The sequence below is a fragment of the Pezoporus occidentalis genome, unplaced genomic scaffold, assembly GCF_034315485.1.
Source record: "Pezoporus occidentalis ecotype Australia unplaced genomic scaffold, CSIRO_AGI_Poc_V1 ctg178, whole genome shotgun sequence".
In the NCBI taxonomy this organism is placed as follows: domain Eukaryota; kingdom Metazoa; phylum Chordata; class Aves; order Psittaciformes; family Psittacidae; genus Pezoporus; species Pezoporus occidentalis.
In genome coordinates, this window is record NW_026913618.1 from 1075904 (window position 1) to 1103891 (window position 27988).

Here is a 27988-nt window from a genome sequence, read left to right on the forward strand (position 1 = left end):
TGCCCGTGGCAGGGGTTGGAGCTGGAGGAGCTTTAAGGTCCTCTCCAACCCAAACCAAGCTGGGATTGTATGAACTCACCTCCCCATGTCCCTGCACCCCTCCGGGATGAACAGTGCAGCTCTCAGCAGCACCAGGCACAGGATGGATGCAGGAGGTGCCCCAGGCCTGGTGCTGGCCACTGGTCCCCACCACGAGCCTGCAATAACTCACACTGGGCAGGAACAACTCTTTCCACTTTTATTGTCAATGAAGAAATAATCAAATCTATATTACAATCTTAAAAACAGTAGAAAATGTGAGTAAAAATGCAACGGAGTCTTTTTAATGTGGAGACCATTATTACATGGTGGTGAACAATGGGCTTGTGTTATTTGATTTGAGAACTAGCTGTGGCATAAAAATCGTACCTGGCTACTCAAGGAAACACCTCTTCCCACACGGATCAGCCTGACATCGTGGCAGTAAAATTAAATACTAGAGACAGAAAAGGGGTCAGGGTCCAACCCAGGGCAAGGCCTAATGCTCAGTTCCACCACTGAGAAGGGCACAGCCTCCTCCCAGTGTCACTGCCCTGGCTGGGCTGGCTCCTGCCTGTGATAACTGAGCCATCCGGTCCCATCGGTAGCCCAAGGGCTGTGCTGCAGCCACACTGGTGCCCCATGGGCTGGAGGCTTGGCCCTGGCCCCAGAGGCTGCTCCCTGGCAGGGGAGATGCAGGCAGAGGAGTGCAGCCTGTGGTGATGGAGGTGCTGGCACCACAACAGCGGATCTGAGGGAGCATCTGGAGCAGCCATGGCCTGGACCCATCCTGAGAGCTGCCAGCGGGGTCCGTGGGGAGGGAACCGGCCGGTGGGCAGCAGCGGGCAGTGGTCGGTGTGGAGAGGAGCTGCAGCAGTTGCTCTGGAGTGGTGGTGTCACCCAGCAGGCGACGGAGGGCAGGAGTTTTTGGTCTTTCAGTGTGCAGGACTAGGGTGGTGTTCTCGCTAGCACGTCCAGACCTGCGGTGCAGAGACAAGAACCATGGTAGCGACTGTTCCGAGCAGCTCTGTGGGCTTCTCTTCAGCCTCTTGTGGAGCTTCCCTTTGGGCTTCCAGCACCCACAATGCCCTCTGCCAGGAATTAAATCTCCCACCCATTGAGAACCATCCCTTCTTTGTTTGAAGATGGCTCCTAACTCATGTAATGCCCCAAGTCCTAGGGCTGGAAGAGACCAAACCATGGAGGAGAAGCCTGAGGGAACCAACCTTTACAGTGCTGTCCACGGCGCCGGAGAAGAGGCGGCCCCTGGAGACTGCGAGGGCAGTGACACTACCCTGGTGTCGCAGCAGCGTCTGGGTACAGATCATGTTGTCCATGCTCCACACCTATGGGGACACAGGAGGTGTGAGCCAAGCGAGTGGCACAGGGCTCTGGCACAGCCCTGAGCACCAGGAGGGATGGGAGATGCTGTGTGACACCAGTGATGCGATGCATGCAGGGGTGAGGATGAAGGGATGAGGATGCAGGGGTGAAGATGCAGGGAGGAGGATGAAGGGATGAGGAGTCCCCAACCTTCCTTTCCAAGGCTGTCCCTGCAGATGCAGCTGCACAGCCCTGGCCACGTACCCTTAGAGACCGGTCATACGATGCACTGAAGACTTTGGTTTGATCCGGTGTGGAGATGACAGCGAGGGCATAGACTGTCCCCACGTGCCCGGTCAGCGTGCGGACCTGCTCCTTTGTCTCTATATCCCAGACCTGTGAGATAAGAGCAGGGCCTGGAGGTTGCAGCAGGCTGCAGGCCACCAGCTTCTCCCCCCAGAGCGTTTCCACCTCCATGCGCATCTTCAGGGTGGGTGCTGTGCCATGAAGAGGACAGGCAGAGACAAGCACCCGTCTCCTCGCCCAGCCTCAAGCCAAGCAATGCCTCCAACCCCTCAGCCCTTACGTGGATGAGGTTCTCGTAGGTGCCACACACGATGTGGTGGTTGGTCACAGCGATGGAGTAGACGCTGCCTCCTGACGTCTGCAGCACGTGGACACACTCCAGGTTGCGGATGTCCCAGATCTGAAAGAGAAGCCGGAGCAGAGGCAGGATGAGACCCATGCAGGGACCCTTTTCCAGGACGGAGCTCCCTTGAAGCTACTCTGCAGCACTGAGTCAGCCTGGCTCCCTGTGTGCCCACATCACAGGTGTATCCAGCTGGGAATGGTCAGTACCGGTGAGCAAAGTCCTGTTACCTTATTTAACTGCCCAGCTTTGAACATCAGGGCTGAAGAAGCTGGGAGACCGCACCCCCTCTGTGTGTGCCTGTGCACACAACCCCGTCCTGGATGGCACCAAAACCTGACTTACAACTGGCACCAGCCTCAGGGTCCCACCTTGATCGTTTGGTAGGAGCCACTGTAGAGATAGTTCTGAGAAGCCACCAGCGCCCGCACCCAGTGGTTGAGGCCTGTCAGCTCCTTCTTCAGCTTCAGCTCGGTACCTACAATGTCCCAGACCTGCAGCAAGCACAGACAGACACACGGACATGCAGGAGGCTCTCAGTGGCACTGGAGCAGCCTCCAGCACTGCCCGGCCAGCACAAAGCCCTAAGCTCACTATGGGGAACCTTGTGCTGGTTCTGCCTGGGGGGAACTGCCTGAACCCACTGCCTCGCAGATAAACCACACAATCACTGTGCTGAATAAGCATGTTCCTACTGGCCTGGGTGAGCCAGCTCGGAGCCTGCATTATCACTGGCAGAGCCCCTTCCCTAGCAGAGAACCCTAAACCAAACCTACAGTAAAGAACTGCAATGGATTACACTCCCAGCCTGTCCAAAGCTCCATTCCCACAGCTCCTGGAAAACGACGCTTGAAACCCTCAGCACAAAGGGACCAGCAGAGCTCACTCCCCATTCCAAGCAGAGCTGCTCAGCTCCTCTGGCAGAAAGTGGCTGAGGATAACAAAAGAAAAGGCCCCAGGTTCTCCTTCTGCTCAGGGCTGTCTCATTGCTCCTCCAGGCCCTAGATGAAGAAAAGAGCATGTGCCTTCCTACAGACGGACGGTCCCATAAGCTCACACCAGGAGCTGGAAGCAGAACCAAGGGAATCCAGCCAAAGCTTTAAAGGGCAACTTGCAAAGCTGTTCCCTGATTTCTGCATGCTTTAGGTAAAGAATGCAGATTCATGATCCTCTGGAGGGGGTTTCAAAACAGAGAGCCTGGGTCCCCAGCCGATTCTGGACCGCAGGCACAATTCCCAGTGGTCTGAGTAAGGTCTCTTGGGGGCCCAAGGACACACACACTCAGGAACTGCCAAGATATTCCCCCTGCAGCCTCAGGTTCATAGAGTTTGAAGGAAAAAAGTGGTTTTCAGCCAAGTCCCAGAACATCTTTGACCTCAGCAGAGCAAGGGCTAAACCTCTGCAGTGCTGGCTGCTCTTGGAGCTGTGCTTCTCTGTGTGGCTCACACAAACAACAAGGTCACCTACACACCAAAGTGCCACTTTCTTCCTGTCTGGACCCAGCTGCCTGCCAATGTACCACTGGTCCCCAACCAGACCACCCCAGAGCTTTACCTTGATGGCTTTGAGAGAGCCACTGAACAGCATGTTGTGTGAGGAGACCAAAGTGCAAACAGGATTGTCGTGTGCTCGGATCGTGTTCACCTTCTGCAGGTTCTGAATGTCCCACACCTGCAAAGGAGAAGAAGAATGAGCATGAGGGGCAGGCCCCTTGTGCTGGAGCCCTTTCCCTTTGCCTCTGCAGGCAGGGAATCACACACAGGAGAGGGCACTTGTATGAGCCTGCTACAGACTGATCACCCTGCCCCAGCTCAGCACCAGCCTCCTGCTCCCCATGCAGGAGCAGGGAGTGGGAAATACTGTAGGAAACAGCCAAATCCAACCCAGGAGCAAGCTGGCTGAAGGCAGGGTGTAAAGCACACGCAGGGTTATCAGTCTTAGACCACTGGCAGCTGAAGAGCCTTAGACAAAAGAGGATGCAGGTCCCTGCCCTACAGCAGCCTGGGGCTGGGCTGTGGATCTCACACCCCAGAGGAGAGCAGGGGCCCTGGGTACTCACAATGATGGTGCAGTCAGCAGAGCCACTGTACAGCTTGTTCCTGTAATGGACCAGAGAACAAAGAGAGGTCAATGAGGGACAGCAATGTGCTCCCAAGGGGTTCCCAGCACTGTGCTGGGCCAGGAGCTGCAGTCCCACAGCCTCACTGGGCCAGGACTCAACACACCAACCCCAGGAGCAGAGCCCAAGTCTCATGGGGAAGCCAGGCCCTTTGAGCAGGAGGCCAGGCTCCTCTCTGGTGACCAGGGAAGGAGCCAGGACAGATGGGAAGGCCAAAGAGATTCACACTTTGTCAATTTGAAAGAGCAAAGGGACAAGATGTGCCTCTCATTCACAATCTTGGCATGTGCAGGACACAGGATGGGAATTGTAAGGCCATGCTTAGGAACCCCAGTGCTCTGCCCCCTCTCTCTGCAGGGGCAGGTGTCCCTCTCCACTCACCCCTGGATGCAGAGAGCCAGTACAATTCCATCATGACCCTCCAAGGTCTTTTGGCACTTGTACGTGGTACAGGTATCCCACACCTAACAGGAAACACAAGTGAGCAAGAGGGTCACAAGCCAGCAAACAGAGCAGCTGGGACCAGGGCAGGACGTCAGCAAAGTCACAAAGGCACCGAAAGGAGGAAACAGGCTGTCAACGGGCACCTGCCTGCGGGCTCCCAGGCACGGATAAGCCCGGCTAGGGAAGGAAATGTACTGCAAAGGGTCAGGTTGAAGTCACTGAGACACTGGACAGCAGCAAACAGCAGCTCTGCCTTTCCCAGCCCTACACCACACACTGAACCAGGGAGGCAGCTCTTGGGCTCCTGCTTCAGCAACTCACACCCTGTCTTAGGACTCCAATGCCACTGCAAAGGTCTCCCCACTGAGCTCACACCAGTCTCTCAAAGAGAGGGATGTGGTGCCCAGAGCAGCCAGTGGAGAAAGCTGATTTCTATCGATTAAATACATTGATGTCCGTTTTCTTCCACGTGGCTCTTGCTATTGCTTGAAGAAACCAAACCCAAGCTCTGCTCCTGGCAGGGCAGCCCATGTGGCTCCCCAGCCCAGCCAGCAGCCCCCCCAGTGACACTGGGAGCTGTTGTTTAGGTCAGTGCTGTCAGTGTGAGTTACTGAAAACAGGACAAAGGAAAACAAACACGCCATAAAATGGAGAAGGGACAGATCTGAGCGGGGAATTGGCTGTTTTCTCTGACGGCTTTTTAGAACAAGGGGAAATAAAATCAGAAGCTGAAATAAGCTGGAATGCTCTGAACACCATATAAAGCAAAGGCAGCAGCAGCAGGGATGAGATTCTAATCAGGCTTTGCAGAAGCCACCATTTGTCTCTCCACAGTTGGAGACTAATCACACAGTGCTGCCCTGCAGAGAATTCTGTCCAATTGAACTGCAAAGAACCACTGAGATTCTCGGGGAGAAACTCTGGGAAGTGGCACCTTCACCCCCAGACTGCAGCCCAGCTTCTGCCCCACCTGATGCACGTTTCCAATGCAGCAGCTACACGGCAGAGGCGAGCTCTTACCTTAATGGTTTTGTCTGAAGAGCCACTGAAGAGCAGGTCTCCAATGGAGTAAACGCACAAACACCAGACAGGGCCCTGGTGGCCCACAAAGGTTCCCTTGCACTTGAAGATCTGCTGAGGATCATAGGCTGCAGAAACAGGAGGGCAGGTCAGAGGAGGGACAGTGCTGTGCCTGGTCATGGTGCTTTTGGAGGGGACAGAGCTCCCTGCACTAGCCCAGCAGGTCCTTGCACTTCACCTTGTTGCAGGCCAGAAGGAGCCTCGCATCCCACCCTTGGAGCTCATCAACGTATCATTGCTTTGAGCCCCAGCACTCATGTCCCTAAAGCAGCTCCTGGTTTGGACCTAGGGAGGCCAGAGGTGCAGAGTCCACCTGACATTGACATCTCCCCAGGAGCTAAGACCCCTGCAGCACTGTGAGCTCCCCTTGGCCAGTGCTTCTGGCAAACTCCCCCACCAGTGCCTTCCTCCTGCAGGAAACAAATTCCTGCTGCACCCAGAGACAACTCTGCATAGCTGTGACCTGGCCTAAAAGGGATTCATTGGGCCACCACCCCAAACCCAGCCTGAGAGGAGGAAAACCTGAGACTTACATCCAAGGATGCCCATGTTGAGCCGAGCATTAATGTGGGAGAGCTCATCCTGTAAAAGAGAACAAGCTGCATGAGCTGCAGAGCCAGCATGACCAGCCTGGACTCCTGGGCATGGCCTTAGGACTGTCCCCTCCACTCCTTGCCTTTGGATAGGTCTCTGATTGGAGGTCTCTCCTCTAGGACTCCATGTGTACACCCCTCTGTCACCTCCCTCCAGAGGCCACAGGGCTCTGACAGCAGCTCAGCCCTGTACTGAACTCTTCAGTATTCAGGCAGGCACAGAAATACCTTTACAGAATTCACTGTCCTTGCTCTGCCATTCACCAAACTGCTAAAAATACTCAATCTGGTTATGGGACTGCTTGCTCAGCTGGGCTCCTGAAGCCCATCTTGCTGGAGAAGAATTAGAAGATCTCTTTGTTGTCTCCTCCATGTGCAGTCTCCTCCACAGTCCACGGAGGAGACTACAAAGAGGAGCCCCACTGCGTCCATGGGGCTCCTCTTCATTAGTTTGCATAGTCAAAGCAGGGTGAGCTCCTCCTAATCAGTACATCCAGTGGGATGCAGCCTGCCTGAACTAAGGAGGAATGTCTATCCAACAGCAGTGCTTGAATGATGTCTGAAATGATGAGACTGCTCTCACTCCCAGCTTGTTAGCAGGGACCTGCTTATCTTCTTGCTTTCTCTGCAGGCAGGGAGAAGGGGATACTGTCCCTGGCCAGTATAAAAGGTACCAGGCTTTGGAGCAGAAGAGTGTCTCCTGGCTGACACAGGGAACCACAAAGATTCCCCACTGCAGGAGAGGCCTAACCAGCAGCAGAGCCAGGTAACTGCATTTGTTCCCTACTGCACCCCAGGGCCCAGCCCCTCCTCACGTTCAGCATGGAGGCATCCCTGCGGAATTCCATCAGGTCCTCGCTCAGCTTGCTCTGGTTCTCGTCCAGCACATCTACAAGAGATGAACAGGTTCTGTGATGTTCTGGCAGCAGAGAAGTCAATGGAACCCCTATTTGTTCCTCTGCAAGGAACATCCGAGCCTCCTGAAACTTGCTCAGCATCAGTTTTAAACAGGGAATGAATCTACCACCCAACAGAGAGCTGCCCTGTCCCTACAGCTCTGACCACAGAGCTCACCCGGCACGGACTCACCAAACTTGAGCTCCAGGTTCTTCTCCAGCTGATCAATCTTCTCCGAGAGCTTCCCCAGCATGGAGCGCAGGAAGGCAATTTCCTGGTCCTTCTGGGCCATTGCCACCTGCATCTCGTGGAAGCGGTCGTCTGTCTGCTGCAGGAACTCCTTCAGACCCTCAAACTTGCACGTCTCCAAGTGGGTCTCGTAAGTGTCTTGATTTCCTATGAACGTACACCTAAAGGGGAAGGCAGATGCTGGCTGGAGCAGGGCTCTTGCTCAGCTGGCTCCTCAGAAGGTCTGAAGCCTGTGGTGGGCCTCTGCCTGCTCTGCTCCTCCTACCAGGAGCAGGGGAACTGCAGTTCACCATCCTGATGGGTGTAGGCACTGCAGGGCAGCACAGAGGCCAAGCAGCTTCCATAATACCCACCAGGACGTTGGCCTCAAACTGAACTGTCTGCAAGGAAAACCAGATCTTGGCAAGAGACAGAATATGGTGTTGGTTTGTGTGCTCACCAGGAGCCCATCTAGAGCCATCAAAACCAATGGACAGAACAGCAGTCAACCTCAGCAGATGCTGCCTTGGGCCTGCAGCATGGCAAGGAATCAGGGCTGCCCTCTCAGGACTTGTCTGTGCCAAGATGGCTTGCTTCTGCCAAGCCATCTCTTCCTGTAACAGTAACTTGGAAGTGTGCATCCTGTGAGGAGCCCCCAGCCTGGGCTGCCCTCCTGCTTGGGTGAGAATCAACCCCGATCAGCACTTCCCTTGCCCTGGGAGAAGGTCGGACTTAAAGACACTGCCAGGATGCTTGAATTACTATTGTACTCATCCTCCTCCCTGTGTGGCCCTGGCCACATCCACTGACTCTCCTCCAGCTGATTTTTATCCCTACACACCTCACCCTCCTCCTCCTCACCCCAACAGCAGAGCTTACATCCGGGCAGTGACCTGCCTGTTCTCAACAAGAGCCTTGGGGCTGCCTTCTGCAAGCCCCGCATGCCTGGTTTCAGTCTTCAGGCCATTGTACAGCACTGGGGAGAGCTGCCCAGAGCCCATGGGGCTACCCTAAAGTTGTGGTAGCCAAAATGCAGCTCAGAAATGAGCCTGGTGAATTCTTGCCACTAAAAAGCATCGGCTCCTTACCCGTACTTGGAGTGGGGACACTTGATGTGCTCACACTCTTTCAGATGTGCCTCCAGGTTCATTTTGAGGAGCGGGGGGCAGCTGGGGTTATTGGGGCAGCGAACGGGCCTGTAGTCACAGCTGCTTTCATGATCTCTGCCCATGGAGAGAAGCCAAAGGAGGGAGAATCAGCAATAAGCAAAACTTAATGGAAACAACAGAAATTAGCATGAAAGGAGCAAACAGCCCTGTGAGACTGTCAGGTGATCGAAAGCCTCTGCTTCAAGACTGCAATTACAGCTTTAAATTCTTATTTGGGCAGTAAGCTGAAAGTAATAACAGGCCACATTTACAGAGGAAACATCTACTTCTGCAGCTGATGGGCTCAGCCCTCAGGCAGCTATCAACAGGCAATGGGCAGGGGACAGGGAAGGCAATGAATGCATTTGGGATGGGGAGGAAGCCAGATTCCAGATTAGGAGGATATAACTAGAATATCTCCTCACACAGAAAGAATCCCAAGGTCTCTGTTTGACCATAACCACAGTGTTTCAACCTAGATGTGAGGTGGCTGCTTTCAAAGTGCATCCCTTGTCCTGATGACATGGGTTAGCGGTGGACTTGGCAGTCCTGGAGTAAAGGTTGGACTTCATGATCTCAAAGGTCTTTTCCAACCTATTTGACTCTATGATGCTGAGACACTGAAGTGCGAGCAGAGACCTTTCCTGACACCAACCCGTGTGCCATCATCCTACGACTGAGACACAGCGCCCTCAGGTCCTGCCCATTCTCACAGCCCTGCACACCCCAGCAGCCACAGGGCAGCTCAGACAGGAGAGCAGGCTGCTGGTGGTGGGGCACACTGGTGAGAAGCACTTACTTCCTGGCACTGAGCTTGATTGTGAAGGGACAGCCGCGGGGATCCACCTCGAAGGCTGCGGGCTTGCTGCTGGCCGCGGGCCGGCACCCGTACTTGCAGTGAATGAAGAGCTCCCCGATCTGCTCGGCCACGGCGATGTTGTTCACCACCACGGTCAGCTTGGCATTGTCCACCGGGCACTTCTCTGCCAGGCAGGGGAGCAAAGGAGACATCAGCAAGGACTGAGCCACTGCAGGAGCATTTCACACAGCTCTGAGCCTCCTCTGGCCAACAGAGCCAGCTCCCACATGGGGGCAATGGAACATGCCATGAATATTCACTCAAGGTCCACAAGCCACTGTTCTGGGTTTGTGCTGGGGCTTGGTGAAGTTATTTATGTTAATGCAGGATCATTTGAGCTAACTGCCCATGAAAGGTGACACTGATTCAGACTACCTTGTGCTTGCTGAACTGTGAGTGTTCCCAGTAACCACAGACCAAGAGATGCCCCATACATAACTCAGCTCAGCACAGCACTGCAGGCCAGGGATGCTGCACTAAGCAAAGACATGAGCTTTGAGAACAGGAGCAAAACTGAACAACCCAGGATTGCAACTACAAAGCCTTCTGCTACAGATCTGTTGGTTGGGATAGATGTAGCAGGACACGGTGACAAGGAATTAGCATGGAAAGCAGAGAGATGCCTCCCATGTGGAACATGAACACCTTAAGGCAGGAAGAGCTGCAGAGTCCAAACCAAATGGCAGGTGGTTAGGCCAGGCCAGCAGTCAGGCACTTGGGCTCCATCAGGTTTCTGGAAGAGCTGGGTGAGCTAAAGCAGCTCCAAGTGCTGCTGTGCTGGGGCTCAGCACTATGGGATGGGGGAGGAGGGCTTTGGTGGGTCCCTGTCAAACACAACCCCCCTGCTCCTCAGGCAACCACAGAAAAGCTTTCTGTCTGCAGTCAGTGGGTAAACCCTGGGCAAGCTATGCATTATCCTGGGATTATCCATTGCATACTCCAGGATTTGAGAACATCCAGTGCCCAGCCCCCTGGTGCCATGTTAATAGCATGTACCATGAGAGCTCGGAGCTGCACAGCCACCTGTGCCCCAGCCCCTCACTGCTGCAGAGGCACCCTCTGACTGGCAGCTCATTTCAAGCCCTTCAGACATCTCTCTGCAGGTCTCTTTCGGAGTGAAACCACACAGACCAGAACACAACAGCTTTTGGCTGCATCCCACACAAGCAGTTCTGTACTCACCAGATGTTAAGGCACATCTCCTACAAAACGTGTGCTGTGGAGACAAAGAGGAACAGCAGCGTCAGCATAAACAACATTGGACAAATGATTCCCTGTGGTGAATGATGGGAAAGGTGGCAAATATGAAAGGCTGTGGCTCAGGGGCTCAGCAGATGTTCTACATGCTTACAGCTCAGTCTGCTCTTGTGTCTGCACCACAGGGCAAAAACCAGCTGCTTGCTCCTGCAGCTTGGGGTGCAACACAGGTCCTGTTCCTGAACATAATACCTGTCAGCAGGTATTAAGCTTGAAACTGTGAGGGTTCTGCCCTGTTCAGGATCAGGCTGTGATCATGGGGCCAGCCAAACCCTATCAGTCACACTGATACTCCTACCCTCCAAGTCTGCATGGGGTTTCTCTACTTCACTTAAGGCCCTGTCATTCCTCTCATGTCCCTGAGCAGTCCTTAAGAGGAAGAGCGAGAGCAAATCTGGCCTCTCACTGTGCTTGGCCAGTCAACCCATCACATATACCCCCCTGTAGCTCTTTTAAGCTCCTGCTGTCAGGTGGATGGGACAGCTAGTTTGTAAGCCCATTGAATGCACAGTAAATTTGGCCACTTTAAATAGATCTCTCTTTATTCTTACAGCAGAAATGTATACGAACAATTGAACTTGATAAAGCAGCAAACACAATCTAACATGCTAATGGATATGAAGGGAGGAACAAAGGATGCGGCAGCATTTCACTGGTCCTGAGCTTGCCCCAGGGTTCCCTGGAGCCTCCTCACCCCATTCCCCTGCTTGGCAGCAGCACTGGAGAGGCTGCAAGTCACTCCTCAGAGCTGTTATCTGCTGCCCTGCTCACGCAGCCTCTTCCTGCCCTGCACAGCTGCATGGTGCTCCCTCCCGAGCTGCCAAACCAGGGCTACAAGTGAAGCCAGGCTGCTTCCTGCACCAGCTTTTTGTTTCCATATTAACCAGTAAATCTCAGTGTCTCCACGAATTGGTGCTTACTGAAATGGTGCAGTGAATCTGCACCCACTTTCAGCACCTTTGGGGATAGCACCCCCACTGCAATAAACCATCCTGCTCTGCTTTTGTTGCTGCAGCTCCATCCCAACAATCGGAAGCATGTCAGAAGCATTAGAGAGCCTGTCATAAAGTCATCTTTCTCTGCATGTAGCACAGAACCATAACAATATACAGTTTCTATTAAATCCCAGTAAAATGGAACATACAGGAATATTCATAACACTGTGCCTTTCATTAGAGGATCTCAAATCCCTCTGCAAGCATTAACTAAATGAAGCTTCAAGCCATTCTTGTTTTATAAGAAAGACACTTCACAACTGAAGAGCAGCCGCTCCCGGGGTGCTCAGGAGGCAGCAGCACCCTGCAGAGCCCTTCAGGACAGGGAATGGGGAGGTTCAGACCTCACTGAAGCCACACAAAGGGGCTTGAATGGTGCCAGTTCTCCTGGGAAAAGCTGCCCCATTTTAAGCTTATCCCAGGCTTCTGTGGATAAGTGCTGAGTGCCCCCCACACCCCACTGCAGGCTGGTTCAGCATCTCTGCTCCGACACTGGCCTGGCTCCCTGGTCAGGGGCTGCCTTGTCTTTGCTCACTCAGGCTGACAGTGAACAGGGACAATCACTGGGGACAGTCAGGGCTTGGCTGCAGCTCGCACATCTGTGGAGCCCACACTTGTGATCTGCAGGAGTGCTGCCTTACCCCACACGTTGTGATGACCGGATCCTTAAACACGCTACAGCAGAGCTGGCAGCACAGCTTCACGGACGGCTGTTCAGCAAACACCAGTGGCTCCTGCAGAGGAGAGAAAGGGACACAGAGAGCACGGGGTTAGAGCCTCCAGCTCTGCAGAAAGAACGAAACAACTCCTCAGCGGTGATCCTTTGGGAGCCTGGGGCACAGGGAACACCAAGGACTGGATCTGCTGACCTCCAGGGTGTAAGAGGTAGGGAGGAGTGCACTTGGGAATGGCTGGAGACCCTCAGCTCATCACAAACCGAGGGCCACCAGCATCTGGCTGGATCAGGACCCAATCAGGACCAAGTTCCTTCCCCGAGTGACTCAAGTCATCAGAACTGCATGATCTGCACTGTCTGGTACTTTTTGCTTGGTTGGACTGAACAGAGAGCTGTTAAAACCATCCCCTGCACTAAGCTTGAAGTTTAAAAGCGATTTTAAACCAGCTTGTCCCTCGGTGTTTTTAAAACCTCCTGAAGGAAAGGCTCTTTCACTCCCTTAGGAAGCAGTAACAACATCACTTCTGCTCCCACAGGCCCATCTCTCCAGTTCTGTTCACCAGCTAAGACTGCTGGAGCTCTGAGCAACGTCCTTCCTCCCACAGCAGCACAGCTCTCCCCTCCACACCAGAGCAGAGTTTCACATTCCAGAGCATTTCAGATCAATCACTGCAGCTCGGGCTGTCCTTTCATCCTGTGTTCCCTCAGAAATGCAAACACAACCCCCCCTGGGTTCCTAAATATGAAACACACTTTTATCCCAGATCAGCAACAAAATGCTGCCTGGTCTTTTATGCATCCAGTGTGGGGTTAGTTACAAAGCTCAGCTTAACAGTGCTCTCCCCCAGCAAGAATAAATGTGGACAATTCCTTGCACCCTCCTGGGGCTTACAATCAATCAGTGGGGTGCCACAAGGCCCTAAATGCAGGATGGGGCTCTGAATAAGGGGGGAAACTGTATTAGTCTCACTGCCTGGGGCTAGACCACCAGCCTAAAGACAGGCAACCCCTACTGCTGTGCAGCAGAGCCAGGGAGGCCCACATGACCTTGCAAAGACTTACAGTTGTTCCAAGAAGCAGAAAACTCTCACCATTGTCCTCTCTTTACAGACAGGGAAACGGTGCACAAGGAGGCAGAGAAACTTGCAGGAGTCAGTGGTGGAAACAAAATTAACACCAGGAGTGCTGCCAGGCAGCCATGCCCCAAAACCTGCCCACCACAGCTCCACGTACTCACAAGAGTCCACAAAGGTACTCTTTTTGACACTGAACTTCCTACTACAGCTCCTTCAGACAATCCCAAATACCTACTGGCTCCTCCTCTTCCTCATGGAGTGAAAACGTGGAGCGCAAGGACATGTTGGACTCGGAGTGCAACGAACGGACGGAGATAGCGGAGTCGGAGCGGCGCGGAGTGCTGATGGGAGGCTTAAACGAGAGGAAAACCAGCCCTGGTTAGAAAATCATTCCCTTGCTCCAATCCCCTCTGCACAGACTTCAAGCTCAGTGTCCCCCCTAAACAAAACTCAGTGTCCCCCACAAGTTGCACGTCTCACTGCTGCCTGGAACGCTGCTCCATGCTCCAAGACAGGACAAGCATCAGTCAGGTTGAAGCTACTATACCAAGCTGACAACTGAATTCCAAGCACGTAACTTTCTCAAAGGTGCATTCCTCTGCATACTTACCGTGTGCACCAGCAAAGCAATGGCTTGGAAGAATTAATCCTTCATGGAAAGCTTTGGAGATCTCCCCCAGAGACAGCACCAGCTTCTGCAATGCCTCTAATCTCTGCAGCAGCACTTGTTGTTTCACTCGCTATCTAACTCTGCCAAATTGCTTTGCGTAAGTGTGGAGACTTCCTTCTATTGAATTCAGTGCAGACTGGCTTTGTCGCTTCCTGCTCGGGAGGGGACAGCTCAGTGGACACTGCATGCACCAATCAAGGACTATCCCACTGCTTACAGCAGCCTTGGGATTGGCTTGGAGGGAACGCTGCTGCTGGAATATTAACCAGCGGCACATCGCTAAGGGTGGAATATCAACCAGCAGCACATAGCCAAGATGGGATTCGGGGTCAAAGTGAAGCTGGAGAGTCTTCAACCCATGGGGTGACTGGACTTGGGGTCCAGCACAGCACAGACACAGCTGGGTTACTCTAGAAGAGGGGATGCTGGGAAGATGGGACTGGGAAGAGCACAGAGAGCAGCAATAAGTCTTCAAGGATCAGATGAGCTGATGAAGAAATGGGAGAATGAAGCCATGAGCTTCAGACCCTCAGCAGCAAGAGATGACCAATGCCCAGGCTACCTGGCTGTAGGCTACATCAGTCACAAACCCTTAGAAGTGCTGACAGAAGGAGCTCTGAAGGTCACTGGCCCTGCCTCACTGAAGAGGGATTCTCCCCAGCCCTGGCACTGCCCTTCTGGAACAGGGAAAGCTGCATGGATGAGCCTCTGCTCTTCTGAGATCCTCTCCTGCACTACCTGGTGTGCACAACGGTTTTCCCTCCTGTTCAATCTGAACCTCCAGAGGCACATTTCATGGGCTTCCCCTGGGTGAACGTGTGCAACATCAGACAAAACCAATGTCAGGGGCCAGGAAATTCAGCAATGGAAGATGTGAGATGAGTTTCAGAGGCTGCTGCCTTCCCCAGAGACAAACTACACTGCAGTGAGTGCGGAAGAGAAGCCGAGCAGGATCCTGCTGGTTCCTCACACTGCTCTGCTGCTTCATTTTCATGCTACCAGGATCCTAGGAGCTCAGAAATGCTGCAGCTGCTTTGAAGCCAAAGCATAAAGCTCTTTTTCTTTAAGACAGCAGATTTACTGGCCAAACATGTAAACCTTGAGGAGGCACGGTTATAATGAGGTAAATCAATTTGATGGGCATCCACTTCATTATTTTCCTCCACTAGTAACAGAAGCCACTGAAATAACAAGAATGACTGTGCAGAGCTCCCAGGCTGGAGGTGACACAGAGAGCAGGGCAGCAGGGAGGCTCTCCTGGAGCAACATCCTGCATGGATCACCGCTGGAAAAGGGGGAACTGCAGCCTGAGAGCACTACCAGGAGGCAGGGGAGCAAGGCACAGCCTTACTAGGCTTGTGCCACACTGTGGGCTCATTCCCCTGGGTCCTGGCTGGTGTTAACTACACAGGAAAGAAGAAAGATCACTGCACCTGGGCTGTAGAAACAGCACTGAATGGCAGAGGTGTGTGCTGGTATTTAATACCCCTCGAGATATCTGCAGCTTTTGTTTTTGCCAAGCAAACAAGGTTAAGAGTTGACAAACCTCAGCTGGAAGATGGATAGCTTGTGGCTGGCCCGTAACTCAGTCCAGCCTCTGCTTCAGAGGTGAAGCTCCCTGTAAACATTCAAGACTTTGGACATCAAGTCAGCTCTCCATCCAACAGGACACATTTGCTTCAATAATGAGCTGTAATCTTTATGTGCAGCTCCCACCGTGTCAGCTACAAAAGCAGCTCACACACAAAGGCTCTAATGCAGTCCTCGCTCCTGCTCCCTATAGGCACAGTGAGGCAGGGAAGCCATGGCACTGTTTTGAGGAAAGATGACAGCAGCCACTCAATCACTCCTGCCTCGCACCCAGAACAGGCTGCTCTGCTTTTGGTTTCATTAACAGAAGCTTTAACAAGACAGAAAAAGGGGCGGTGGATGTTGCAGGAGGGCTCTGACTCGTCTCGAGCTGTCTTTCTGATGGCTGACGAGTCCTTGGCAGCTTCTGGAGAAGGGAAAATTTAGCCATGAGGAAGGGAAATCCCAGGTTATTCCTTGACAAAGTGAAGGAAGCTTCCTAAAAGCTACGATTCTATGGTTCTGTTCTATTCTACTTACTTCATTTGAAGTCTACTCCTAACATGCTTCAATCTAAACAGGAGCTTGTGGTTACAAGATGGGGCTGTAGCACTAGGGACAGGAGAAGGTCAAGGCCTCAGAGGTGCCCATCCGTTCACTGAGCTTTGCTTTGCTTTGCTGCTCTTGATTTAGCTGACTGAATTTCTCTGGAAGCAGCTAACCCAGAGGCCTGTGGGATCACTGAATTCCCCCAAAAGAAGCTGCTCAGAAGCGAGTGTGATGGGTGAGAAAGCTGGGTATGAAACTGGGAAGTGCTTTTCTGCAAAGATACCGTGAGATACGGGAATGGTTTGTGTGAGAAGCCCCCGGTGACGTAATCCCCAGGTGATGAGCACAGTCTGTAGTGTCCCACATCCCACTCTGCAGGCTTCAAACCTGCTTTTGTGGTCAGAAGCCCCATCTGGAGGTGGAAATAGGAATGGATTTTCTGGTCGTAACTGCAGGGGCGGTTGTGCTGCTGCATGGTCCACCCAACACACCCCAATCCACACTGACTGCCCCAGTCCCAGCCCCAGACATCCCTGACAGCAGCTCTGCTTTCTCCTGAGCTTTAAGACCCTCGCATCAGGAGGCAGGCACATCCTCACAAGTAGGCCTGTGAGCTTTGTACCCACATGCCATTCTCAAGCAGTCTGAAAATGAGCACCGGCCTACTGCCCAGGTCAGAATTACCCTCTCTGCTTCCCCACTGCACCAACCATGGGAGCAGCCAGGAAATGCTGAGGCTGGTCCTGCCTCTGCTACAACACAGCACATGGGAACGATGAGGGAGGCAGAGAAGTCCAGAGGACCACCAGACATCTCCCATTGGACATATAACCAGCTAAGCCAGCCAGGTCCCTGGTAACACCTACCATGCCATCGTCCTCATCTCGTGGGGAGTAGGTGAGTGTGCTGGAGGAGGATGGTGTCCGGCGGTGCTGTTTGAAAGTGTTGGTCCCGTCAGCTTTAAAGCAAACAAAAAGAGAAAAAGACATTTATTCAGGCTCCTCAGTGACATTTCCAAGCTACAGCTCAGTCTCCATAGCTGTAAGTGCTCCTTAGAAAAGGAAAAGATTAAGGATTCCCCAGCTGCAGTTCATGACCTGGGTATATCAGGCAGAACAGTCCTGATCTCTGACAGCTCGCTGACATGCACACAGCCCTTTGAAGGCAGCTTGCCCAGAAAAGAGCACACATAATATTCTCCCAGGTCCTTAGGTTAAAATCCTATTAAAAGGAAACCTTATACTCCCACATATCTCAGTCATCAAGATCTGCTTTGATCAAGGGAGGTCTGGATATTCTTGCAGCACGAGGGAAGCATGTTAAATTAAATATGAGAGAGTTGTATAACGATCATGTTACTGACTTATATATAATTGTGACTGTAAGTACCCAAGAGTCCTAAACCATCTAGAGCCCAGAGCCCTGCACCAATGTAATCCTAACACCAAACTCAGGCAGATGTTCATAAATCAGTGTCAAGGGCCATGGTCTGTCTCTAGCAAAATACAGCTTACTCTGAAACGAAACCAAACCTCTTCCTGCGTTCACCCCCGTGTCAGGGCTCAGACTTCACCTGCTGTGAGGAACAAAGCTCAGGGATTTCAAACGAGCAGGAACACTTGCACCCCCTCGTGTCTGAGCTAAAAACGGCCGCGGGGGTTTTACCCAAGCATCCCGAGTGACTCACAGCCAGGCAGAGCGGAGATGGGAATTTTCAGCGCTGGGAATGACTGCGTGACAAGTCACAGGGCTAAATAAGCTTTGGTACCGAGCTCTGGATCAAACCCTGTTGTACCATCCTGATGGCAGCAGGGGCTTCCCAGTGGAACTGTTAAATCTGCCTAATTTCCATGTGCACGCTCCTTTCCATCATGCCTCGTGATGAGATGCCATGATTAAACACCACTTAGCTGCATAACACCGAAACCAGCACCTCAGCGCCTGACTGTAATGAAACAGGGATTCTCCCAACAGCTTTTGTGAGTTGTAAAACAACAAGAAACCTGTCAGGAATCACACCTAATGCTTTGGGGAGAAGCTCCATGCATGGAATACACTCACCCTTTGTGATGGTGGTCACAGGAGGGTAGGCTGGTCCAAAAGTTGTTTCCATTCTTGTCTGAAACATTGCAAAGTGAAGGTCAGTGTGATCAGGGCAGCACAGCCCAAAGGCTTGCTGCCTTTGTGCAGACGTATTCCCAGCTTTTATTTGTGGATACTGGGATTTTTAAGAGGTGAGAAAACACCTTTAGTTTCAACAGGCATCTTCACTGTCTCAGAAGAAAGGATAACATAAGAAGCAGCACCCCCACTGAGCCTTACCCCGTTAGTGTTTTCGGAAGGGGTGATGCTCGTTGTGCCACTGGAGAAACGATTGTAGCGAGCGTTCTTGTTTGAGCTCATAATCTAGCCCAGCATCTGTTAGTCGTGGGAAGTTTGCTCTGTGGAAGAAGAAGGACAGAGTCAGGTTCGTTGTCTGTATTTTCCTGTGCTCAGAGAACGCTCTCCTGTAGCATTAAGTCCAAGGATTTACCTACGCTCACCTGGAGCTCCAGAAGCAAGTGGAAAGGGCAAAGTGAGCTTCCTTCAGATCATTCCTGATTCATTCCCATTTTCTAAACGTGCATTTATCTTTTAAAATAACCCAAAGACGGGAATACCCGGAATCATCACCTGCTTTTAAGTACACAACTGTTTGAACAGCAGAGGAGACTTCTCAGGAGATGACTCTACAAGAGCATCCCACTGGATCTTTCAGCCTGCTGGGAGCTGAGTGCACGGAGGGCAGGAAAGGTCCCTGGATTTAAAGCTGTACCAGTAAAACCCTTATCCCATTAACTGGGAGGCTCAAGCTGAGCTGACCTGGACCCCAGAGCCCACGGTGCTTGCTCATTCCCAGCTTTGTGACTTAGGCCACTTCCTGAGCACAGGATAGAAACACCCCAATTGGTCACCAGGGCTTTGCTTTAATGGGGTTGTTGTCACTGCCTTCCTCTCTCCAAGGACTCTGATGAAGGAAGAGGTGCCCTGGAAGCTCAGCAGCCCCACATCCCCATCAGGGGGACAGAGAAGGATGCCTCCAAGGAAGCCCCTCTCCTGAGCAGGCTGTGCAGCACCTTCTGCACATCCAGCCAAGGAAACCAAAGCCAGACCTCCCCTGCAGCCCCAGAACTCAGGGCTGTCTTGTACTGAAGAGTGTGATGAGCACAGGCCTCATCCTGTTCTTGTGCTGAACTCAGTGGGAGTTTTGCTATTTAATTCAAAGCCCTGGGCTGTGCTGCTGAACACAAAGCCAGGCAAAAAAGCCCACGTTTAATTGAGGCACATTCGCATCAAAGGAGCTCTTTCCAGCATGATCTGAGCTACGAGGTCATGGAACCCATGAAAGAAACCTTGCTCTCATGTAAGTGAGACGGTTGTGATGCTGGATCTCACTCCCAGTTTCTGCTCAGAAACAAGCAGCACAGTCTGGATTTGCAAGAGAAACCCTCTCCCGCACAGTCAGCAGATGGGCTCCTTTCTCTTCCTCCATTGTTTACACAGGTTTTGACTGGGTTCAGTTTTACAAAGTCAAGTATTACACAATAATGATCTGCAGAACACATGGAGTTTGTGTTTAACCTCCCGTGAAACCCAACGCTGGCTCCAGGGCACAGAATAATGCTGTTGTTCCAGAGAATGTGATGAGATGCTCTCAAAGAGTCTCCTTCTGAGCCAGGGTACCCGTAGGAAGGAGCTGCACCTCTTCTGTGCCATCGGATGGAGATGCTTCTGGCTTGAGCAAAGGGTTCCATCCAAGACAAGGGTTCAGCAGGGCACTGAGCTCTCCTCCCAAGCTGTCCCTTCATCTGTCATCCCAGACAGGGACTCTGTGCTCCAGGAATAAGGTGCTCAGGCAGGGTCCTGCTTAAGTGATCCCTTTACGTCCAAGATACAGTTAAGTCTTGCTGCTCACTGTCAGCATCAGAGTCCAAGGGCTAAACAGACCAGAGAGACAACTGCAGGGAGGACAGACAGGCCAGAAATGGTTTGCTACGACACAACCCAAGTCCCTTTTTGCAGGACAAGAGCCAACCACCAGCAAAGGACACCACAGAAGGTGATGCTGCAATCAGCCAGCACGGAGCTCCTGGTCCCTGCTGAGATGGAACCACTCAGAGCAGGTTTCTGCACTCCTGCTGCTCACACTTCCAACGTGTGGGGAGCTGAAGTGTCTGGGGTGGTTCTAGCGATTGGTTTTATCTTGGAGGGTCACAAGTCCTAAATCTCCAGGCTCTTCATAAAGGAGACCACTGATTTCTCCACCTTGCAGAAAGGGAAACTGAGGCTCAAAGAGAGAGACACAAGGTAGCTGTGACCTGGGGCCTCCCAGTCCCTGCCTAAGGGCATGGCCACCTCCTCCCTGAGACCAGCACAAGGCAGCCTGTACACGGGGCTGGTCACATCCGGCACTCACGTTTCAAACACTGCAAAGGCAATGCTCGAGCTGCCCTTGGCCAAGAGCTCAGCCCTGCCTGACACAGCACTTCTTGGTGCTCGCTGCGGTTCTGTATCAGACATCTGCCAGGCTACAGCAGCAGCACAGTCCAGGGAACCACTGCTCAGGGCTAAACCCTTGGAAAAAGCTGCAGCCTCAACCCAAAACCCCATCAAACAGAAATCCCAAGCCCAAACCCATCTTAAAACCAGGGATCTGGCTAATGTTTTCCACACGTCTGCAAGCACTGTCCTGGCCGTTTGCAAATGCCAGATCCCTCAGGAGAAGCTGAGCAGAGTTGTTGGAGCTGTCTCAAGAACAGCAGGAATGAAGCAGTGTTGTGCTGCTGCATCATGGAAACCTGCCGAGCTGAGAGCTGGGCTCCAGCAAGCAGGAACTTTGGCCACCAGGATCCTGTCATTCCTTTGCTTAGAGCACGGACAGCAGAAGGCACAGGGGGGGTAGGTGGTGCTAAGAGGATGGGCAATGCCTTTAGGTAACACATTGCCTGTGGCCCCATGAGATCTGAGCCCCACTGAGGCTCTCACCCTCTGCAACCGTGGCCAAGCCACCGGAGCTGCTTCCTCCCTGCAGTCTCCTTAGTTCATCTTCTGCACAGTGTATATGGACCACAAAGCCTAAAGATGAAAGTCTTTGGATTTCTATGGACTCTGCCTACCTGCAAGCAGCAGCAGGAGCCTGCTCCATGCCTTCTCCAAACAGAAACCCGAGGAATGTGAGCAATGGAAACAATGTGGGCTATCAGCCAGGCTGCAGAGCACCAGCAACCACACGCACATCGGATTCCAAATCTCTGCAACCACCACACACAGGAAGCGTTTGAACAGAGCAAACACCTCTCCAGAGCACTGCCCACTGGCTCCTTCACATCTTCCTAAAGGTGCTGAGAAAGGCCTTTTCCAGCTGCTAAGAAGTTAAAAGGAAGCAGACAAGAGCTGGTGCTGGTGACGAGTACCAGCTCCCCGCAGCGCCTGCAAACATCATCAGATCCCTGAGGCTTGTGTTGGCATCTGAACCCCGTCATGGTTACAGCAAAATGGGTTGCAGAGCACCCTGACACCTGCAGTGAGAGGACACACTCGGTTTGATCAGAAAGAACAAGAACTGCTGCAGGAACACAGCACAAGCATTAAAGCAACTTCAACAGCACCAGGCTGCTGACACACGTGGATCCCTGTGGCTGAAGATCAGGTTGAGAACCCAGCCTGAATCCAGCCTCCCCTTGCCTGGAGGGCATCCTTATTATGATTATTACTATTGTAACATGGAACTTTAGTGGTTTTGAGAGTAAAAAAGAGGGGGAAAAATCCACCCTGGAAAAGGAAGCTGTGGGGACCCACTGTTTGCTAAGTCACCCGCCTGATAGTAACCAGATGGAGGGGAAGGGAGAGGTTTCAGTACTTGCACAACACAGGGATCAGGTCGGGCTTCTGAGACTCAGGGAGAAGAAAAGCCTTAAAATTCCTCCTTCAGTAATCCAGGCAAGCAAAATCCGGCCTCCAGCAGCTGCAGGGCTGGGGAGAGCAGGGCTCTTGCTCCCCACTGCAGAGACCAACAGGACCAACCCCATCTCTGCACCTCATCGCAGGGACAGGAACCACCTCTGGAGCAGTGGCTCAGCTGATCCTCTGCTTGTGCTAAAGAGCTTGCCCACAAGAGAGGTCTGGTGGGACCAGTGTGGTCTCCCTCCTCTCAGCCCCAGAGCACAGCCTCCATCTGCTATCCCCAATACCCAGCAAAAGATCCTTACAACCAACCTCAAGATGAAGGCCAAGGCTTTGAGGGGGGATGTGGCATGAGGAGAAGGGATCAGTGGAGTATCTCATCCCCTGCAAACATCACATAACCTGCCTGGTCCCAACTAGGAGCCAGTTCCTAATGCGGGAATCACAGCATTACAACAGCACCGCTGGGGTCTGTGCTGGGGCTGCTCTCTGGGGTTACAACATCTCTTCACTAAGAAACTTGTCCCCATCTCTGCCTTACACAATCACCAGCCCACAAAGCTCAGCACCATGCTCTACTTCTGCTTTGTTCTTCTTCCCATCTCCCTCTCTCAATCTACTGAAGCTGTCTCTAAGGTTCTTCACCCCTCAGGAAGCTGCTGGGTTGGCAAAACTGGATATCCACACAGCAGGGCTGTCTGCTGGAGATGGGTGGCGCTGGCTTCCTGCGCAGGGCAGGGATGGGGTTATCCCGCTCCCGCTGGGAACAGCCTCTGGGTGATGTGGCTTCCCTCATTTCGCAGCCTGGGGACTGATGGCACATGACAGAAGCTTCCGTTCCTCTTACAACACCAGAACGAGACGGGTGACGCTTGGGAGTATTGGCACATCACTGGGAAATACTCTTACAGAAGCTAAACCTGCTGCTCCATGGGACAAGGAGCAGGCAAGCAGGTCCTGAGAGCAGGAAGTGTGGGACTGTGGACACCCCTTTCTCACTGCATCCCGAGCCCTCATGCATCCAGGCTCCAGGGGAGATAACAGGGCTGGTCCATCCAGTCCAGGTGGGGCAGCTCCGGCCACCCTGCCCTGCAGTACCGGGGGGCTGCCCTTACATCTGTGAACTCATCTCCTGGCCCACAGTGACCTGCAAGGGAACATCTCAGACCAAAGCACAAACGAGGCAAGACTCGGGAGCTCAAATGCCAACACTTCTACAGAGACAATCACGGGACAGTCACATTGGCCTGCTCTGTCAGTGTCTCAGGTGGAAACAGCACTCTAAGCGCTTGTGAACTGCGTTAACAGGGCTTAAAGAACACGTGTGGTGACGAGGACTGCCAGCATCCAGTCTGACTCGTAAAACACGGGCCATAGGAATGTGTGTAATGTACAGCAGACTATGGAGATAGACATCTCTCAGGGCAGGAAGCAGAGGGTGGAGCTCAATGGTCACTGCTCAGGTTAAAGACACTGCAAGAGCCCCCCCTTCCCCCGGGGAACTGCTGAGCAAGCTTTGTCAAGGCTGTAGGTGAAGGTGTTGAATAAAGAGTGAGCAGCAGCTCTGGTCTTTGCTTCAGGAGGGCTCAGTGCAGGCAGAGAAACTTCAGGGAATGACAAATGGAATGATCACAGAACGGTTTGGGGTGGAAGAGGCCCTAAAGCTCCTCCAGCTCCAACCCCCTGCCACGGGCAGGGACACCTTCCACTAGAGCAGGGTGCTCCAAGCCCCTGTGTCCAACCTGGCCTTGACGTTATCCCTAATCCAGCTACTCTGAGCGATGGGAAAATACGAGGCAAACAGATGGCAGGATGTGGTCAGGCCCGTGTGCTCTCCAAACTGCTGCAGAACTGGGACCAGGCAGAGCAATGCTCTCACCCGTTTCTCACCCTCCTGCTACCCAAGGAGAGGTCACTGTTCTTAGGCTCCTTCAAGGCCAGGCTCAGATGCTGAGCTGTGCGGTCAGCACTGGAACATAAAACGTGAGCAGCAGTTCAGGCTTACTGAGAGAGCAGAGCACTTCCCTGCTCTTTGGTTCTGTGGAGCAGAAAGAGCCTTCTCCTTGTTCGTAACGCGTTGCGTTGCTCTTCAGAGTCACACAGGCTGTTGGGAGGTACCTCAAGCAGGACCACGGTTGTACTGAGCCGTCAGCAACGACCAGAGCAGGGGTATCTGTAATTGCTGTTGCTTTTACCAGTGCTCCAGTTGGCTGCAGAGCTGAGGGAGCGTCTGAACACTGCCATCCCTTTGTGCAAATGCAGCTCAGAGGGACATCATTTAGAATCAGGTGCTTTTCCTACAGGGTAACAAGCCCTTGGGAGAGAAAAGCTTTTGGCAATACCTCATGTTGAAACCTAAAGCATCAAATGTGCCCGTAACCTGATCAAAAGTGACTGCTCTGGGGGAATGAAGCATCTCTTTTCCCCCAAAGCCTAAGCTCAAGTCAGAACAGAGGCCAATGTTCAGTGCTGTTTCCATGACTCAAAAGCCACACCTGAAGCTTCCATGTCAGGAAACCTGGGAGCATTCACCTACTACAGCATTTTCTTACTCATAAGGCCACAGACCCGGGTTCAGCAGCACCCAACCCCTGCAGCTGAGACCAACACCTTGGCAAAATACCACGAAAGCAGTGGTCTCCTGCCCTTTGCTGGACAAGCACGGATTCAGAAAGACACCAGTGGATGGGGACACTTCCACTGTGCCAAATCTACTGAGAGCTTTCAGACAGAAGCACCATTCAGTGTCCCACAAGCACCTAACACCACACTGGGAAAGCTGGATCTAAATCACTCCCCCAGGGTACCATCAGCAGCTGTACTTGAGGCCAGGATGAGTTAGGATGAGGCAGGGGGAGAGACCACCTCTGCTCCCAAACCTGGCTGCTTTGCTTAGAGAACATAGAGGAGTTCCACTTCTGAAACCACCAGAAACCACCTCGGGAATCACTTGCTGGGTTGCTACAGTCAAACACTACACATCCTTGCAGAGGTCACTGCGAACATCAGCATACCACAGCTCCAACACAGGCGACAGGTACCCGCTTCGAAACTGGCGCTGGGTTTCGGACACCTCCTGCTTCTTCACCAGGATCCAGCCCCAGGGATGAGAACCGTTCCTCCCTCCCTGCCTGCTAAAGCACAGCAGCCCCCGGGGAGCACTGCAGAGACAGCCCGGCCGTGCAGCACCAGGACAAGCACCATTCCTGGGAGGAAACTCACCCTCGGCTGTCCCGGCAGAGCCCGGCAGGATGCCACCATGATCGAGGTCCTAAGCTGTGGGCAGCTGCTCCTCGGTCAGAGTCTCTTCCGCTATCTGTGCGTGCGTGTGTGTGTGTGTGGCTCCTCATGATGCAAACACAAAGGCATGCGGAGCAGTGGGCGATATGTAAATCCAGCTGGAAAATCCCAGAGCTCAGCCAATCTCCGCGCTGCCTCCCCTGGCTGCTCCGCGCTGGAGGGGTTTAGGCCAGTGCAGGACAAACAGCCACTCTCTCAGTCCTCTGATCACAGATCTCCAGGGACAGCACAGCCTATCCTCACTTTAAAGGGAGTTGGAGGTTCTCCCCCTCTTTAGCTGGTTCCCAAGCTGCTCTATATTCACACTGGCTATCAAACAGCCCAACAAACAGCCTTTGTTTGCGGAGACAATCCAAGGAAATCCATCCAGTTAGCTAAGAAACACCACAGAAAAGGCAGAGCTCCTGAGCAGGGCTCGCCCCACTCACGGTGGGTGACTGGTACTGCCGGGACACTCACCCCACGCAGGAGAACAAGGGGCTGAGGCTCTCCCAGAGCAGGCGCTACCCCGCTCCAGCCCCCCAAGACAGCTCCTGCAGTTCCACACCTCATTACAAGCAGGAAGGTCACTGAGGCAGCTCCCAGCTCCGGCTGTGCTGATGCTGAACACGGGTAAGTTGGGGTGCTGCTGCCTTGCGGGGGGTGCTGAGCTTGAAAGAAGGGTTACACACACCCCTGTGAGCAAGCACCCGCCACCTCCCTCGTCCCAGGTGGCTGCTCCAGCCCCTGATGCAACCCATGGGCAAGGGGATGTGCCAGTGTGTGCCTCCAAACACCCACAGCAGAGGGGCACAGGCAGGGAAGGGAAGATGAGGGACCTGGGGGCATCAAAACGGGGAGGGAAGAGTCCTGACAGACTGAACGTGCCCATGTAATCAGAGTATTCCGTGAAGCAGGAAGGGGTTTGTGTCACAGTGGCTCAGTCCCACCACTCTCAGACGGAGGGGCCAGGATCACACTGGGAACCAAACTGCCCAAAAGCCATGGATTTGGGGGTTTCCCCCTTGGCTTCAATCAACACGGTGAAAATTCCCATTCCAGTGACACTACCTGCATTCCCTGCATGTGATGCCCTGGTCCCAGCAGCTTGGTTTAGGTTTCCCACAGCCACTTGGTCAAGTTTACCCTCCCTCACCATGAAACCTTCCCTTCTGCAGGGCAGCTTCCCCTGCAAGCGCTCTGCTGCTGCAGCAAACCAAGCTGCAGAGCTGGAGTTACCACATCCCTTCTCAGCCTGGCTTGTGACAGCAGTGCCCAGGACCCCAGGACTCAGAGGGGGACCCAGAACACTGAGGACAGGTCCCTGCATGAAGCACTTGAGTTTCTGGTGCCAACTGCCCTCAGCAAAGGCTGTCTGGAGCCGTCCTTCACTCACCCAGCCCTCTCCCTTCATCCCAACAGATGCTGTGGCTGTAAATAAAGAGTCACTGACAGATAAACGCTGGAAGCCACAAGGCAACAGCTGTTTAACAGCAACACTAAGTGCTTAGTACAGGCTGAACAGAATACACTGCTGGGGGGGGGAAATGCACCAGGAGGCACAATTAAAGCGCTGGGACTGAAACAAAGCGCTTGGCAGCAGCGTCAGAGCCGACAAAAACGCTGCCAGGCTGGAGTTCTGCACAACACAGTTACCCCTGCGGGTGTAACAGCCCGGGCCTGGATTGTTCCATACATATCAAGCTTCACCTGTGTTTGTGTACCAGCTTTCATCACACACCCCAGCAGAGCCTGTGTTTGACCCAGTGGAGCTCAGAACCAAGCTGCACCGGAAGCTGGCCCTCACCTCTGGCTCTCAAGCACCACAACGGGCTCCTCAGCTCACAGCCACGGCTCAGGCAGGAGGAAAGGGTTTGACAGCGGGTTCCTCGGCGGGGCAGCAGCTCCGGGATGGCAGCAGAAGGGGCAGCACTAAACAGCACGTTTGCAACGGACACCTACCAGCGAATACCCCTCATGGCGCAAGTGGTGCCACCGAATCACAAGGGAACGGCGTTACTGGAGCCCGCGAGAGAGCCACCAGCGACACGGGCGGTAACGGGGCGGGAAGAGGCAAAACCGAGCCCTCCATGGGACGCACCAAAGGGAAAGCAAAGCAAGGCGCGGGCGGGATGCGCCGAGCACCGCAGCAGCTCCCCGGTGCCCCTCAACGACCACGGTGGCTCCGGCACAGCGCTGGGAACCCAGCAACGAGCGGCCCGAGCGGCCCCGAGCACCTCCCCACAGCGGGGCCGCGCCCCGGCCGCGGCCCAGCGCCCCCGGCGCTCGCTGCCCTCCCTGGCCCCGCTCGTACCTGGCAGCGGCGGCGGCCGCAGCGCCGGTGCCCGGCCCCGGCACATCGCGACCCCAAGCCCGCTCCCCGCTCGTCCGGCGGCTCCGTTGCCGCCCGGGCCGGAAGCGCCGCTCCCGGAGCTCCTCGGGAGTTGTAGTCCATCCGCCCGCTCCTCCCCGCGCCTTCCCGCGCAGCCCGGACTACAACTCCCAGCACCCCTCGCGGCCCCGCACTGATTGGCGCGTTCTCGGTCACTCTATGCTACAACCACTGTTACTACTGGCTTGGCTCGGCCTCCTCCAGGGACCAATCAGGCGGCGGCA

General features: G+C 53.6%; 1 protein-coding gene across 4 annotated transcripts; it reads right to left on the reverse strand.

The window, feature by feature from the left end:
- Positions 1-224: 224 nt before the first annotated feature.
- TRAF7 (TNF receptor associated factor 7) lies at positions 225-27814 on the reverse strand. 4 transcript variants are annotated; one of them, XM_062614820.1, is made up of 21 exons: positions 27687-27814; positions 18473-18591; positions 18212-18269; positions 17017-17108; positions 13598-13714; positions 12252-12344; positions 10541-10574; positions 9299-9482; positions 8440-8574; positions 7316-7533; positions 7042-7115; positions 6167-6215; positions 5574-5701; positions 4491-4573; positions 4050-4089; positions 3545-3661; positions 2362-2484; positions 1928-2047; positions 1606-1737; positions 1245-1364; positions 225-998 (listed from the first exon to the last, which is right to left on the reverse strand). In XM_062614820.1, exons 2-21 carry the CDS (start codon positions 18551-18553, stop codon positions 984-986), a joined length of 2013 nt encoding a protein of 670 aa, XP_062470804.1. In that variant the 5' UTR covers positions 18554-18591; positions 27687-27814; the 3' UTR covers positions 225-983. The 4 variants fall into 4 exon arrangements, with proteins under 4 accessions (XP_062470804.1, XP_062470805.1, XP_062470806.1 ...); XM_062614821.1 differs by lacking the exon at positions 27687-27814 and adding an exon at positions 25316-25534; XM_062614822.1 differs by lacking the exon at positions 13598-13714.
- Positions 27815-27988: the final 174 nt, after the last annotated feature.

Bases quoted from the DNA above. Each gene is read 5' to 3' on its own strand.
- TRAF7 (XM_062614820.1), bottom strand. From the start codon at position 18,553: ATGAGCTCAAACAAGAACGCTCGCTACAATCGTTTCTCCAGTGGCACA. The intron at 17,109-18,211 runs GTGAGTGTATTC...TTTGCTTTAAAG, and splicing joins TGTGACCACCATCACAAAGG to CTGACGGGACCAACACTTTC. The intron at 12,345-13,597 runs GTAGGTATTTGG...TCTCCTCTGCAG, and splicing joins ATGAGGAAGAGGAGGAGCCA to GAGCCACTGGTGTTTGCTGA.